This window comes from Oreochromis niloticus, linkage group LG9 (assembly GCF_001858045.2).
Source record: "Oreochromis niloticus isolate F11D_XX linkage group LG9, O_niloticus_UMD_NMBU, whole genome shotgun sequence".
Lineage (NCBI taxonomy): Eukaryota > Metazoa > Chordata > Actinopteri > Cichliformes > Cichlidae > Oreochromis > Oreochromis niloticus.
Window position 1 is genome coordinate 11,586,447 of NC_031974.2, and position 16,230 is coordinate 11,602,676.

At 39.6% G+C, this 16,230-nt stretch overlaps 2 protein-coding genes across 3 annotated transcripts in view; one reads left to right on the plus strand and one right to left on the minus strand.

Annotated features, from left to right (window-relative positions):
* Nucleotides 1-1,088: 1,088 nt before the first annotated feature.
* On the plus strand, nt 1,089-7,595 carry klhl34 (kelch-like family member 34). Its single transcript, XM_003439294.5, has one exon. The coding sequence runs from the start codon at nt 3,475-3,477 to the stop codon at nt 5,257-5,259; it is 1,785 nt and encodes a 594-aa protein (XP_003439342.1). The 5' UTR covers nt 1,089-3,474; the 3' UTR covers nt 5,260-7,595.
* A 4,547-nt stretch (nt 7,596-12,142) lies between these two features.
* Nucleotides 12,143-16,230, minus strand: part of cnksr2a (connector enhancer of kinase suppressor of Ras 2a) — a 77,562-nt gene continuing 73,474 nt past the window's right edge. The window contains exon 24 of one of the 2 annotated variants that reach the window (XM_005449078.4): nt 12,143-16,043. In XM_005449078.4, coding sequence (XP_005449135.1) covers nt 15,846-16,043 — 198 coding nt within the window. In that variant the 3' untranslated portion in view covers nt 12,143-15,845. The remainder of the gene's footprint in view (nt 16,044-16,230) is intronic. The other variant, XM_005449079.4, reaches the window with a different exon arrangement.

The window sequence follows — 16,230 nt, forward strand, 5'->3', positions numbered from 1 at the left end:
GTGCATAGAAAAACTGCCCGATCATTTTAGGATGTTTGCTAGGTGATTGCTAGGCAACACAATGACATCATAAAATTTGACATAGATAAGAGCCTTCAGGGGCCTAAGATGTACCTGTGTGCCATGTTTGGTTGCTCAACGTCTGATCTTAGAGGTATGTGGACCTCTAACAACATGCACAGACAACAATTTTGTGTACTGTAGTAGGTGATCATATGTCTTTCTACATTTACTTAATCATTTTGAAATTAGCCACCCTAATGTGGTGGCATTAGGTCATACAATATCATTTTTTCAGTTGGTGTATCAGTCTGGATCAGACTGACACATAACTTTTGGAGAGCCTGACAGGATATATTTAGATATTCATGGCCGTAGACCCAGAGAACAAATCCTGACTTTGTTGACCTGACTTTTCTCCTAGTGCCAGCATGAGGCTTATATTTGTGTTTTTAAATGAAGCATCTTAGCGGCCACTGGATGGATTGCCGTAAAGTATAGCAAGCATATTCTTGTTCTATTCTTGTCACCAACCAGGTGACAAAAATAGAGCAAATATATATTAGCTAAAAGTTGAGGAAACCGGACACGTGGAGCACAAAAGAAAAAGTGGCAGGTCTAAAAATCTATCTACAGCATGTAAAATGTATCTGAAAGTCATATCCTTCAGAAACAGAAAAGACCTGAAACAGGATGTGGGTCTTATCTATCTGGGTCTTAAGTTAATCCATCTGTTGTTTGCTAAAGCCGGTATTAGGTATGCCAGATTACACAAAAACTGGACTAAAAATCAGTGGCAACAGGTTTGATTGAGTGATAAATCCAAATTTGACTGTCAACTATCATCAATATGTATGGAGAAGATCAGTAGAGATCCACACTGCCAATGCAGTAACATGGGTAGAAGCACACACTAGAACACTATCAGTCATGGATTGGCCTCCCCAGAAGCCAGACCTCAATATTACTTAAGCACTGTGGGGTCATCTTGGCAGAGAACGGAACAAAAGGCAGCAAACATGCAGACGAGCTTTGAATGTCCTTCAGAAAGCCCAGAGAACTATTCTTGAAGACTACTTAAAGAAATTACAAGAAAGTTGGGTTAAGGGAGTTCAGGCTGTGTTAAAAAAATAAATGTGGTCATATCAAATATTGACTTTCAAACTTGTTAGCATTGCACAAATTCAGTTTTTGCCTGAATGTATATTTTAATTAATCAATGCATGTATCTTATCAAAATACAAAGAAATGAGGCGTGGCTAAAGACTTTTAAAGATTACTGCAAAAAGAAATATTTTTATTGACTTGCTGGTTTTTATTGGTTAACCCTTAATAACCTCGTAATCCTGATGACCTTTGTTATCCTAATTCAAAATTTTTCTTTTGTAAATTTACTTCGTAACTGCTGATTAGCCTCGTCCATGTGCATGTGTCACCTTAGCACTTGACATTATTCTTGTGTCCTTGTCCTTTAAAAGAAAATATCATCTTCCTGGTGGAGTTCAGCGTGTGTATATCCGCTAACAAAGACTGCCTAAGAAAGGCGACAGGACATGACAGTAGTTTTCAGGGTGACATATTTAAAATGGATTATATCCTGGCTGAGACTTCTGGTCTTTTCATGTGGGTGTCAGGAGATTGGCAGTAAACAGAGTGTGACACTGATTTTAAAAAGAAATTGTCTGCTCAACCTGAAACTCTGACAAAACCAAATTAAAACTTCCTGTTTACTGTGATGGAAAATGTAGCCTGGAGTGTTGTTTTCACATTACTTGCAGCGCCTGAAGAGGGGGGAAAAAAATGAACTCTGGTATCTCCAGCTGTAATTATTTTTGAATTATGTGCATATGTAATAGGAATTTTTAGGGGGTTTAGGTAGAACTCGGTAGCACGACAATGCACAGACTCACTTTAATCATGATCTAAACCTTCAAATCCTACAGTTTGAATGGGCCACATATCAATCCTAACATCACTGTGCCCTCTTGAAGACAGATAAATACACACACACAGCAGCTGTAGCTAAGTTTAGCTTCCATCGGGTCACAGTGGAATATTCAGTTTAGAGAGAAACAGTGGTGTAGATTTAACCACCATATGGGAGAATCTGACATTATGTGGGAAAGATTAAAAACACTTTGTAGTTTCAAAAAAAAAAGGGAAAAAAAGGCGTGAGTCTGGTTTTTTTTTTTCTCTTTGTGAGTAGCCCGTGTGTTGAATTGTGAACTGGTGTAACCCTTCCATAAAACAAACACACCCACGCGCACAAATACACACTCACCTCGGAGCGTGAGCCAGCATCTATTCAGAGACGGCGATCATAACTCTGAGCAAAATGGACCCTGCAAGAGCTTGTAAAGTGTGCAATAACGTGCTGTTTGCATACTGATGTGCATTTGTTTGTGTATTAGAGAAAGAGTGGCACCGCAGAGTAGCTCAGCAATAATGAGATAACAGTAAACACGTTAGTTAACTTGTAGCTTGATGCTTCATTATCTCTCCATTCTTTACGCCCACCATCGCCTCTATCCCTGCATAAAAATAATAGCATGACATCTATCTGTGTGATACTGACAGGCTGCAGGTCATAAAAAGGTTAAATGCCTCCCAAAAGGGCACGGATAGCTCTAATACCAAAAGCCATGAAGTGCTTGTGACACTTGACAAATCTTTGACAGCCTGGCAAAACTTCTGCAGGTTTGATATCTACGTTGCGCCGCATCTGCCGAGTTGTGTTTGTACTACTATTCCTGTCACCATGAGAGTGCAGATTGGTGGCATGCCCTGGAATCTTGGTCCCAGACTGTAGCAGCTCTATTTACCAATGAGTTCATCCACTGGGATAGACACTAAAACCCTGCCAGGCTCTCTCTATGTCTCTTTGGGTGTGGGGTCAGGGTGTTTATCCATGCATCTCCATGCTCGCTGGTTGGTTGGTGTGTATGATTCATGCGTGTACTTGGGTGATACTCCCTCTTGGAAACGGAGGAAAGGGCAGCAGACAAACACAAAACCAACAGAGCCAGGGTATCAGGGCAAGAGACATGAGGGCTTTGGGATGGTTCATGTTAAAGTGCCAAAAAGGGGGCGGGCTGTAGCATTGTCTGTGTTTGCAGGGGGCCATTATTAACCTCCGTATCATGGTGTCACATGCTCGCTGCTGAAGGCAGAGAAGGACAAACACACAGATGGAGAAAGCTTGCGTAAGGAGACACACTCTTTCCTGCGCCTCTCATTCTTGCTTTGCAACTAATATCCAATTCTTTTTACATTTTTTTGGTGCCGGCTTGTCAGCAACCTCTTTTTTTGACTTCACTCATCAGCTTTTCCTGTGCTTGCTGTGTTTAATGTTTCTTCACCGCGGCTTCCTGGCTCCTTCCTGACAAATCTTTTCCTTTAACTTGCTTTCACTTTTTTCAAAAGTTTCCTTAGCTTCCTTCCATCATTTCCACTCTCTTGTCTGCTGTCTTTTGGATGGATAGCTACTCTGTCCTCTACAGTTCTTCCCACAGAACCGGACTTCTCTCTGGCTTCCAGCGCCTTCGCTCACAGAGGAAGATGTGTGATGTTGTCTTGGAGGCTGGCGGGATATCTTTTCCCTGTCATCGCGCCCTTCTAGCCAGCTCCAGTGACTATTTTTGGGCCCTTTTTGGAGAGACTACTGCAGAGAGATTAGCAGGCTCCATTAGCCTCCCAGCGCTAACACCAGAGGGCTTAGATGTCATTCTGGACTTCCTGTATTCAGGTTGGCTCAGCATCTCACCCTCAACACTTCCTGTTGTCCTGGAAACAGGCAGGTACTTGCAGGTGGTAACAGCTGTGGCGATATGCGAGCGTTACATGATTGATGGTTTAAATACCAAGAACTGCTGTGACTATGCTAACCTGGCTGAGCGCCACGCCCTCTCAAATGCACTTGAGGCTGCCAATCAAACCATTGCCATGGAGATGGGCAGCTTGATACAAGAAAGCAGGGACGATCTCCTGACGTTGAATATCGAATCACTGTTGGCAGTTCTGGATGCTGATGAGATACCTGGTGTTAAGGAGGTGGAGCTCATAAAGCTGGTTCTGGATTGGCTGGATGATAATGGGCCCCTCACACTCCTGAAATCAAATCTTTTGTTGAGTCGCCTGCGCTTTGGATTGGTCCCCCCGTCTGACCTCGCAAATATCAGCCATGCCCACAGAGCCATGGCCACACCTTTAATAAGGAGTCAGCTGACACGAGCATTTGAGTACCACAGGCTCAGTTCAACTCAGCCCATCAGGCAGAGCCGGCAGACGACACTTAGAGCATCACCCAATTGTGTGCTTCTTGTGGGTGGCGGGTCCAGCACTGATTGGCCAGAAAAGCAGGTGTTGGCGTTCGATCCAAGAAGGAGGAGGTTTTCATCTTTGACTTGTGTTCTCCCACTGAGACTAAGAAATCCCTGCGTGTGCTCAGTGGGAGGTTTCCTCTTTGTGATCGGGGGAGATGAAGTGAAAGAGGGAGATGAAGATGAGAAAAGGTCTGTTACTGTAGCAACATCCAATCAGGTGTGGCGGTACGATCCTCGTTTTAGTTGCTGGGAGCAGGTGGAGTCCATGCTGGACAGGAGGGCACAGTTCACCTGCTGCGTGGTGGAGGATGTTATTTATGCTTTGGGCGGACGACACACAAGACCAGACACCAACACACATGCCTCTGTAGCTTCTGTGGAATTTTATGACATGGCCACAGGAGCGTGGAGGAAAGGGCCACCAATGCCTCAGACACTTTACGGCCACGCCTCTGCCGTGCTTGACAACAGCATCTATGTGTCAGGTGGTGTTCCTGGTAACTATAGTTACACTCAAGATGAAAGCAGGGAGAGCAGCAGAGAGGTCTTTTTCTGGGATCCTAAAGGCAGAGTCTGGGAAAAGAGGGCATCCATGTCCATCGCCAGGTTCAGTCATCGCTTGGCAACTGCTCATGGCTACATCTATGCACTGCTGGGGATGTACGAACCCTTCTGTGATATCGAACGATACCATCCGCGGTCAGATCACTGGATGCGACTCAAGCCGCTTCTCACTGGCTCCTTCAACTACGGCATGGTATCCATGTCATCTGGGAATCTGCTGGTTTTCGGAGGGAGAAGGTGGAGTAATGGGCAGGAGGTGGTTGTGAAGAGTGTGCTGGAGTATGATACAAAGAAAGATTGCTGGAGAGAGATCTGCCAGCTTCCCAGACCTCTCACTGGGACTGAATGTACGCTGTTGCCTCTGCCAGACTAAAGAGCACAAAAAGTGAGAAACGTATTTTACAAGTGCTGAGAGCTGGTTCCTGAAGTGAGAATTTCACTTTGAGTGGGTGTAACATGGTCTCAAAATGCTGAGCAGATGCTTTAAAATCAACCACAATGTAGTACATTTTACCCCCATTTCCCCCAGGCTGTTCAAACTCTAGGTTTTGGAAATTAAAACACAGAAATAAGGATATTGCTCATAGTTGAGCAATAGTCTTTGGGGCCTGTGCAGGAAACTAGGTTGGGGGAGATGAAATGTTTACCACCACGCAGCCCTCAACAGCTTCCTCAGTTTTAATGCTTTTGTTTTTTTAATAGTATTTCTGGTCTTTTTCCAGTCCTGTTTCCCTGGAGAAAAACAGATGTGTATTTTCCCTGTACACCTAGGGGAAATATATCAAACAACTAGTTTTCTCCTACTAACAGCTAGCCTTAAGCGTGTTGTCTACACTTATTTGCATTTCTATTGAATAGTAAAATGAAATGATACCACTCATAGCACTGATAAACACATGGAGGTGTACAGCAACAAAGCAGTTTGGTTAGCTTAGCATAAGGCACACAGCCAAACATAGTATATCATTTTTAACACTTTCATTTCTCCATTAATTAAAGAGATGTAGCCTAAGGTTTCATTTAGTTCATTTTAAGCTAGCTGTTTTTTCTGTTTCCAGTATTTATTTTAGGCTAGGCTAACCTTCTTCAAGATAATCCAAATGTTTCTGATCTAGAGTTATATAAAAATCCCAAACAAAGCTCATATCTTTTTCCTTAATAGAAACCCTAAAGGTTTTAAATATTTTGTGTAATAGGTGGATAAAGGCTTTTCTCTGGTTTAAGAAACCTAGCAACTACTTTTTTGTAAGAATCATTTGTAATTTCTGAACGTATACACTCAACAAAGACTTTTTTAGAAACACCTTTATAATACTGGGTTCCAATCCCTTGTGCCTTCATAACGTTTTTCCTAATGGCATAGATTCAACAAGGTGTTGGAAACATTCCTCAGAGATTTTGGTCTATATTGACATGATAGCATCATACAGTTGCTGCATATCTGTTGGGTTCAGGTCCATGATGCTATAATTGACTGATTAGGTATTGCAATAACATAACATTTGAACATGGGTACTTGAAAAAGTGGCAAGTGAGTGTATAATCTTCATAAACCCCTATTTTTTTATTTACAAATTTATTTTAATTTAATTTATCTATTTATTAGGTTTGGTTCTAATCCTGCTGTCAAGTCTTTATTTAACATTAAACATTGCACCATAGATTAGAAAACTGATCAGTTACATGTGTAAGCTATTTATGACCAGGAGTATCAAGGGACACAGTTGGCGGTGAGCACACTGAGTAACCTCTAATGTTTAAGTGTATGAAGTGTAAGTTTCAGTGCTCTAATATGTGTCTGTCAGTTTAGAAACAAACAGCAAGGGCACACTGAGCAGTAACACAAATATATTACTGGCCACTTGTGGTGATCAAATCATATAATTAACAATTTCTGTAGCGTTAGACTCACTAATCTTGTTTATAGCAGCAGCAATGTTGTGTTTTACTGTATATAATCTATATTCTTTATAGATCTTTATCATATTATCTCTGATTGGAATAGCTGGTCAATTTTGTGCAGTCAAATGATTAATCAAATGGCCCTTTTATGTGAGCTAACACTAAGAAAGCTTGGCTCTGTTAAACTTGGCTATGTTGAACTTCTCAAACCAGAGCTCTTTTCGCCCTCTACAGTGGCTCTCTGAGCTTCAACAAAAAGTACATGAATATGAAAATGGTGTTTTAAAAGTTAAAAGCAGTTAATCTTAGTTAAGTTTTAATCTTCTGTTAACTAAAAAGTACATCACACTTAATATCTATCACCTGGCTTATCCTTTTACTTTAACTCAACCTCAATAGCAATGCCTAGCATGGATATATATACATACACATAGTCCTGAGTTTCCCCACCACTTATTGGATTCCAAAACCAAAAGCCAAGTGGAAAACAGAGAATTTAAAATACAGAAATAAAAATTAAAATGTAACAATTTGTGGACAGATTTCTTTGCTTTTAACCCCCAGTGCTGCTGGCTTACCAATAGCATTGATCTGCAGACTTTAAGTTAATATTATTTCTACAATTTGTAAATGATTAAGCAACAAAGTTTGATTAATTTCAATGATCACAGGTTGAATAATGAAACTCACATGTACTCCAGGTGGCATGGTTTTACAGCATAAATAGAAATACTCACTCAAAGAGGATTTTTTAGTTCAATTCATAATTTTATTTATACAGCGCCAAATCACAACAACAGTCACCTCAAGGTGCTTTGTATTGTAAGGGACACCCTACAATAATACATACAGAGAAACTCAACAATCATATGACCCCCTATAAGCAAGCACTTTGGCGACAGTGGGAAGGAAAAACTCCCTTTTAACAGGAAGAAACCGCCAGCAGAACCAGGCTCAGAGAGGGGCAGCCATGTGCCGCGACGAGTTGGGGTGGGGTTTTACTTCCAAACTACTGCTACTACTTTTCAAAGTATAGCTAAGTTCATAATTCTTTTTAATGACCACTAGGGATCAACTTTTGTAGTTGCAAAAAGGTTTTCTGTCCTAAAGATTTTATACGAAGCCAGGCATTGACCTGGCTTCTTATACCTGTTTATGTACTCAGTCACCTACTGCATAACTCATTGGGTTCATTTTGTAAATTCAGGTCATTCTACCAATCAAAAAGGAGAATAAATCAGGGTATGCTCACTGGCTAATGACTTGTGAAATTGTTAGCGAACGAGCCAAAATGGCTCGAGGCTTCAAAATGGGACTTCACTAAGCAGTGGAAAACGGGAAAGTGGCTTTATGCTGTTTATGTTGTTTGCTATAACTCAACCTCCTCGCTCTAGAGATAATCATAAAATTATTCTAACTAACTCAGTATGAAGAAAAGATTAGCATTTTTAACTAAACATCTCACATATAAACTATACAGGCTGAGCACTGTAGCATTTTCCTTGCAGCTCTTTTGAGCATATGTCAGATTGATTCAGATTACTTTTAGTTCACGTAAAGTTAATTACAGTGTGTAAGTATGTAAGGGAAGGGTCACCAAATATTCCAAAGAGTGTCACTCCAATGTAATTGTGTGCTAAGAAAAACAAGGGCTAAGCTGTGTGATAAATGGGATTTTTGGGAACAAGCAGAGGTAAACAGATTCAGTGTGAAGAAGGTAACACTCAAACAGATGAGTTTTCAGGATGAGGCTGAGCCAAGCTGCGGGATGAAATAGAGACGTAAAAAAAAAAAAAAAAAACAGCCGATAAGGTGATGAAGGTGAGGGTGGCAGTGCTGAAATAACAACAACACCAAAACTAAGGAGAATATCTTTCAGAATTGTAAAGTGTGCAGCATTGCTGCTTACCTATGAATAATTGAAGTTTTCTATTTGATAGATATAGAAAGAGCAGCAAAACAAAGACATTGTGTGAGACTCTTTTTTTGTTTTCTTGTTCCACTTCATCTGCACTGACAGTCAAATGGACAAAGAAGGATGAAGCTGCAGAGTAGAAAAGCATTAGGGTAATAGCTTGGTAACCTGCTGGAGATCATTACTGATGCACTTTTGTGCTTGTATCTGTTTCCATTTAAGTCTGAATGCACACTGTGCTATCTACAAAAATATTACTTATTTAGAACACCATCTGAGTTAAATGAACATCTGAAAAAAAGAATAAAAGTGGAAATATGAAATGTTAATTTCAAGCTACCATGCTCTAATGTGTGACAATATCACATCAGGAAAGTTCTCACTGGCTCAGGTCACAGCTGGGACTCAGCTTTTTTTTCGTTTTAAGCTTTTTTCTCACCTTTTTTGGATAATTAGCTAGATAATTATTTACGGATTTAATACTACTAATGCATAAAGTCAAAACTATCTTTAGCAGCAATGCTTTGAATCTAGTTGTGTACAAACTTTGATTTACAATTCTTTTCGAGAATGAGCCAAACTTCATTGAGTTCACTGACATTTGCTGCCATTCATTTCCCACCACAGTATCAGGTTGATGTCTGGACTTTGACTGGGCCATTGCAACACCTTGATTCTTTTCGTCTTCAGTAGATTTGTTGCTGTGTTTTAAAATACTGTCTTACTGCCTTTAGCTGTTGGACAGATGGCTTCACATCTGACTCTAGAATACTTTGGTGTAAAGAGGAGCTCATGACTGACTCAGTGACTCCTCAGGTCCTGTGGCTGTTAAACAAGTCCAAATCATCAGTCCTGTGTGGTTTGTTCAGGTGCAACTTTACATTTCAAAAAAAAGAAAAAAAATGGAAATTTAGTTGGACAGCCACTCCTGGTGGCATTGTGTTAACACACATTTGCTCCAGACCAGCAAGCTGCCAGAACATCAGCTTTTATTGAACTTTTTACAGTTGCTGACGATTAATTAATTACATCTGACCAGCACCTGGTTGTTATTTATCTTCTTAAGAGTAATCAAGTTAATGCAGCCTAATAGTGCACCAAATACTGTGTAGCTGAGCTAAATGTAAGCAATTTTAGTCACATTTACTTGGTAGGTAGTTTAGATAAATCTATTAGACAAATTAGATACATAGATTAGCTAAATCTATGTTGATAGCTACAGAGATTTAAATTCCTAAATGGCATAAAGAAACCAAGTACCAATTTGTACTTTGCTGAAGTATTTTTATTTTCCCAACATGTCAGAGGGAAATTTACTTTTTCCACTAGGTCCACAGCTTTTATTTGAAAGCAGTAGCTACCATTTCATTTATAGAAAGATTTTTTGTTGAGATTTAAACATAAGTCCCTTTAATCTTGCATCAGGAAGGCATGCAACATAAACATCTGCCAAATCAAAACCTGTAGAGCTATCCACTGTGGCAACCCGTTGTGAATAAAGAGGATAGGCTGTGGGGACTCCAGCCTTCATATGACCTTGAATCGGATAAGAGTCTAAGAAAATAGATGTTGTGTAATTTTTTCATTGAATAAAAAAAACCTTTGGAAAGAACAAATAAGTTGATTCCAACAGTTCTGAAATGTAAATCTTGTCCTGACATTGTAAAAAGCAATCTTTAGATCTCTGACAGTTTTTCACAGGAAAATGTCCAAAAAGCTCTTTTTTTCTTCTCCTGTCAGTCATTTCACACACCCTCAGATTTATTTGGATAAGGACCAGTAAACTTAACTTCTTAAATTAAAATAAAACAAGCTAACACATGCTGTTTGCAAATTGATCAGTCACATATGCTGCTCAAAGAAATTAAGGTACCACTCAATTATCACAGTATAACACAAAGTGAGTCAGGTACTCTTCAGGGAACTCAATCTGTCCATTTAGGAAGCATACATATTTGGAGCAAATGAAAGTGACAGAGAGGCAACAACAAGGCAATGCCAAAAAAGGGAATGGTTTTGCAGGTGGTGGCCACAGACCAGCTCTCTCCTTATCCTGCCTCACTGATTTTCCTCTAGTTTTGCATTTTGCCAGCGTCCTAATCGCTGGAGCGGTACCTGCAGTCTATTCAGGTTACACAGATAGTCCAGCTCGTCAAGCCATCACAAAAATATTTGCTTTATGTTCATGGACAGTGTCATATATGTTGTAGGTAGGATATGGACCCAGAATACAGGACACTGGAGACAGTGCATGAATGCAGAAACAGCTTTTTCAAAAATGCATTAATACAAAAACAAGGCAGGACTGGAACCAGGAACAAAAACAATAGGAGTATAGGGGAAACCACAGAACAAGAGCGCACACAGCTGAGAGCACAGGTGTCGAACTCCAGGCCTCGAGGGCCGGTGTCCTGCAGGTTTTAGATGTGTCCTTGATCCAACACAGTTGATTTAAATGGCTAAATGACCTCCTCAACATGCCCTGTAGTTCTCCAGAGGCCTGCTAATGAACTAGTCATTTGATTCAGGTGTGTTGACCCAGGGTGAGATCTAAAACCTGCAGGACACCGGCCCTCGAGACCTGGAGTTCGACACCCCTGGCCTAGAGGCAGAGAACAAGGGAAGACTCAGACAATAAATACACACCAGGTAATGAGGGAAGAGGAAATAGGTGGGAGTGCAACTTGACGTAATCACAGAAGACAAGACAAGGGAAGCAGAACTAAAAATAAAGCACGAGAGACAAGAGACCATCAAAATAAAACAGGAAACAACTAACACTGAGACAAAACTGACACAGAGAGCTAAGAATACACAGGAACTCAAGGAAAGAATGAACCAAACTGAAACAGAACTAGATATGAACCAAAACATGAGAGAACCGTGACATGCAAAACTGAAATGGCCGACCAAACCACAGAACACAAAACCCTGAGTCTAAGAGTTTAGAGGACATCAGGAGGTGGGGTGTCACATGAGGAGAGCTGGACAGGGCCATCAGGCGAGCAGCAGCATCAATATCTGCTCCAGTGTGTGAGGAAAAACAGGAGGAGCACTGCCAGAGCCCTACAAAGTGACCTCCAACAGGCTGCTCGTGTGCATGTTTCTGACTAAACTATCAGATAATGAGTCTGAGGATTTGAGAATACGTCTGGCTACCAAAGGAAAGCCAGACAGATTGATATCCCTGGAGTTTAACTAACTTATTATACTGTAATAATCAGCTGCTTTATTTATTTATGTATGTATTTGTGCAGTGTAATATGTATAATAAATTATATTTCTCAAAGGGGAAATTTATTGCAGAAAGTCCTTGATACTTTTACTTTCGTTGGTACTTATACTTATATGGCATTTTAAAAGCTGAATTTATACTTTAACATAGCATTTTGAAAATATGGACTAATTTTCACAGAACAGACCACAAAAAACACCTTCATCGAAATGACCAACATTTTATTGATCCATCCTCATCTTTCAAGAGAGCATATAGAATGATTACATAAATAAATACTGTTTTTTTAATTAACCATAATTTATAGATCGAACATTAAACAATCTTTACTCAACGACAGTCTGTCCAAAACCAAAAAAAAAAACTGAACTAGAATTAGAGACTATCTTCCAAGACACTTAGTTTGCGCTCTATAAATAGAGATCTACTGTATGTAAAGATTTCAAACACAAAAACAGGAAAAAGAATACTGTTTTCATCTATAACAAAGACATGCTACTACAACCAACCACGGGCAGCAGCAGAGAAAGAGCATTCAGTCTATGTGCTTATTATTGTGTGTATTTGTGTGTGTATTTGTATGTATTCATGATTGCTTTCATAGTTTTGTGCATTGACTTTGAGTATTAAGTCTTTTGGCAACAGCATAGCCTACAAATAACAAACTAATATATTTTTATTAGATTCATATTTCAGTTCCTATGCAAATATGGCCTCATATTCTCTATGCGACATGCAGGATACAGAGAGCCAAATGGTCTCCAAGGAAAAATCCACCCTTAGAAACTTTTGCATTCTTTTAAGTACTATAAATCTGCGATGTGCAGAAAATATTTCTGTGCTAAAAACGTCTCTTTGCTTTTTTTTGTTTTGGGTTAAATATTTTTGGAGGCTTTTGGGGTGAAACAGAGTAACTTTCCAGAGTTCATACACCTGTATTACTAGGAGAGTGGCTGCCATATAAGGCACTGAAAACCAAATGAAAATAATGTCCATGTCTGGAAGAAGCAGTTGCCTAAAAACTAGATAGAAATGTGCTTTTATTTAAACTTACATTTGTGCAAATCCAAAAATCTACAATAAGATTTGGGTAGATCTATAAAATTTTATATATCAATGATATTATGGCTTAGAGAATTGCAGTGTACTTTTTGTAAATTTCATGTATATAATGCATCATGTATTAAAAAATGTAAAAAAAAAAAAAATGTATTGTGCTGAAAAAATATCAACAAAATTTGAAACAAGGCTGGGACAATACTTGTGTAATACCATTTTGTACCACAAGATGATGCAGTGAGTCAATGTGACCTTCATTTAACGAGGCAAGTTATAAAGATTATTATTTGTGCTGCAGTCACAGTAGGAAAATCAATAGTTGGACATTGTAACAACACCAAAATTATTTAGACTGTGTGACACGAACTTATGAAATGAACTTCATTGGGTTTTTATTGTCTTTGAAATGGTTGCTTCAGGGATGGGGAACTAATCTGCAACCATTTGCATTAGGTTTCTGTACTCAAACTGACTTTAGTGAGTAAAGACGGAAACAAAATAGCAATAAGATGGAGTCAGTCCGTTGAATGGTGTGAAGTTGGCAAATATATTAAATCTCTGATAATATGGTCGAGGGTATTGCACGCTCAGGTTTCGTAACTACTTACAATCAGCCTCTGACGGAAAAAAAACTTCAAAGCACTTACCAGGCACCCACCAAATTTTCCTAGCTGCACAGAGGTTGTTAATCTATCTTTACTCTAGTGTGACTGAGCCAATACAAAGGTGGCCTACAAAAGGCAAAATATTTCCACATGTCCAACGGAAAAATGTCCCCTTGTGTTGATGAAAGTTTCACTTAAGGTAATATCAAAGAGATACATCTGCAGTAAAAGCTTTTATCTGGTATTATGTAGAAATACACTGCATAAGAAAAACCAAAACTCTAGTGCTGCAGACAGCATGTTTCTATGGCTTTCATCCATCGGTTCACTGTATTGTTGAAATATTGATAGCTCTTAAAAATTTTGAGGCGATTTCTTCAGTTTTGGCACCTGAACTCAACGATAAACTGATTGGATTTTAGTGCTCAAGGGTCGAAACACACTTTTGTCAATAACCTGACAAAATTTCATATATCCAAAAGGTTAAATTAATGTTAAGTCAAGACAGACATGGAAGCAACTTGACTGGGTAATGGAGGGAGTAATCCTAATTTGACTTTTAAAGCCTTTTGAAAACCTGCCCAAATTGTGGAAGATATGAAAAGTTGGGTTTATTTACATGAAAAGAAAATCATAGCAAACAGAACCTGTGGGCTGAATCTGTCACTCATTGGTGAATTTCTTGCATCAGTTCTTCCCATAATCACTGATGTCAATGGTTCAAACTATGGGTCCAGTAATTTTGTGTTGACTGGTGCCATTTTTGGGTAGGAAACCAGTTCTAGATTGGGCGCAGTCGCCAGCGCCCAATCTAGTATATATACTATATATAAACATCCATATCTGCAAAAGCTAAAAAGAATATTCATCAATGAGAAGCTCTCTCAGATTTAGGAAGCTCCATCTATAGTTAGACCAAGTTTCTAATTTTCAGTGCAATAATAATTATAATGCAAGACAAAACCTTTGTTTTACCATCATTGCAAGAAATGTTAAATAAAGCCATGTAACATTATATTTTCCTCTTTCTGTAGATTGCACCTAGTATTTGTTTACATGTCATTAAAATGCAGCTTTCAATATGTATACAACGTAAACGAAACATTAGACATTTCTAGTAGCTGTTTTTGTTTTGCAATTAATAAAAGTATCGTTAAAAGACCCTATTTTATTTACTATTGTGTAAAAATTTTAAAAGAAACTTGAAAACTCCCTTGATCATTGCAAGCCTTTATTCTCACAGCAGGAAGAAGAACTGTTTTCAGTCTCTATATATGCCTGTATATGTCTGTACAACAGATTTAACTGCATTTAGTGTTCTATTTTTCCAAATGTAAAAACCACACGGCTTTAATGTGCATATGCGAAGTTATAAAGTAGTAAATAGCGGTTTGTCAAAGGCATACTGTGTTTTTGGAGTGTGAACTGAAGTTCAATAATAAAGCAATAGCAGATAATGGGCTCCTAACTACACCATGTGATGCCTGATGCGTTGTTAGAAAAGCATTTGAGGGTGGATTTTTCCTTCAAATGGGTCCTATTCCAGGAGGAGTGTGCATGCTTCAGGTCCAGCCCAGCACAGTACACAAATCTACCAAACCAGCACAAACAAAAGTCTCTAAAACTAGATAGAAACTGAGACTAGTGTTTTGTTTTTTGTTTTTTTTAAAAAGACCTTTGCTTATTGTTGTCTACTGTAGCACTCACTGTACAGTAAATATCATCATAGACATCAAGTATAAGGCTTGAAAGAATACAACGTATGTGGCTATTAGACCGTCTATGAGACACTGTGCAGTCAGTATGAAAATGGCACAATAAGCAAGATGGAGAAAGATACAACTCTGTAATCCCACTGGATGAGAAGTCTGTACGAAGATGATGAAGATCCTTCTTTATATGGTTTTCCATGGAGAGTATTTTAGGTACGCAGCACAAAAGCTAACATATAATACTCAAGAATCAGTGTTAGTGTCCACCCTCGAGCCAGCTGGAGTGGCATGACCAATCAGCTCGAAGACTGATGTGACACGAGGGTCTCCGCAAAAACACGTCATGTTGCACTTGTCACACGGCGGCTGCTCAAAGCGCATCTCTACTCTCGCCTCTCGACTCAGTTCGTCACTAAGATTTCTCCGATCGCAGCTCTGATGCCTCAAAGCATCAGCTGCAATTTGTTCAACTCAATCCAAAATCAGGTGATGAGAGCAATTTAAGCGTGTGTGTTGCTTTTGCTTTTCGCGTCAGACGTGCGTCTCAATGTAGGAGTGCGTGTGAGAGAGCGACGGGGTGAGGGGCGGGCCAGGATCTGATTCGGCGGCCGAGTTCGGCTCCTGAGTGAACAGGTCCTGATAGGCTCTCTTCCACTCCTGGAACTCTGCCGACGAGAGCTGGGGTTTGGCCAGCAGCCTGTCAATCAGCGCTAGCTCCCCCTCCCTGTCCTATGGGGGATGCAGAAACAGAGGAGGGGCGGGTCACTTTTCAAAATATCGCTCTTCTTTAAGACGCAGACACACGGAAAGCAAGACACACACTTAATGGGGATACACTAAGATTTGGGGAGATTTGACATTTGCATAGAACACTTAAAAAACAACAGTTTTTATCTGTCATTGTTCTACTAAGTAT

Coding starts and splice junctions, on each gene's coding strand:
- klhl34 (XM_003439294.5), top strand. CDS start 3,475: ATGGATAGCTACTCTGTCCTCTACAGTTCTTCCCACAGAACCGGACTT.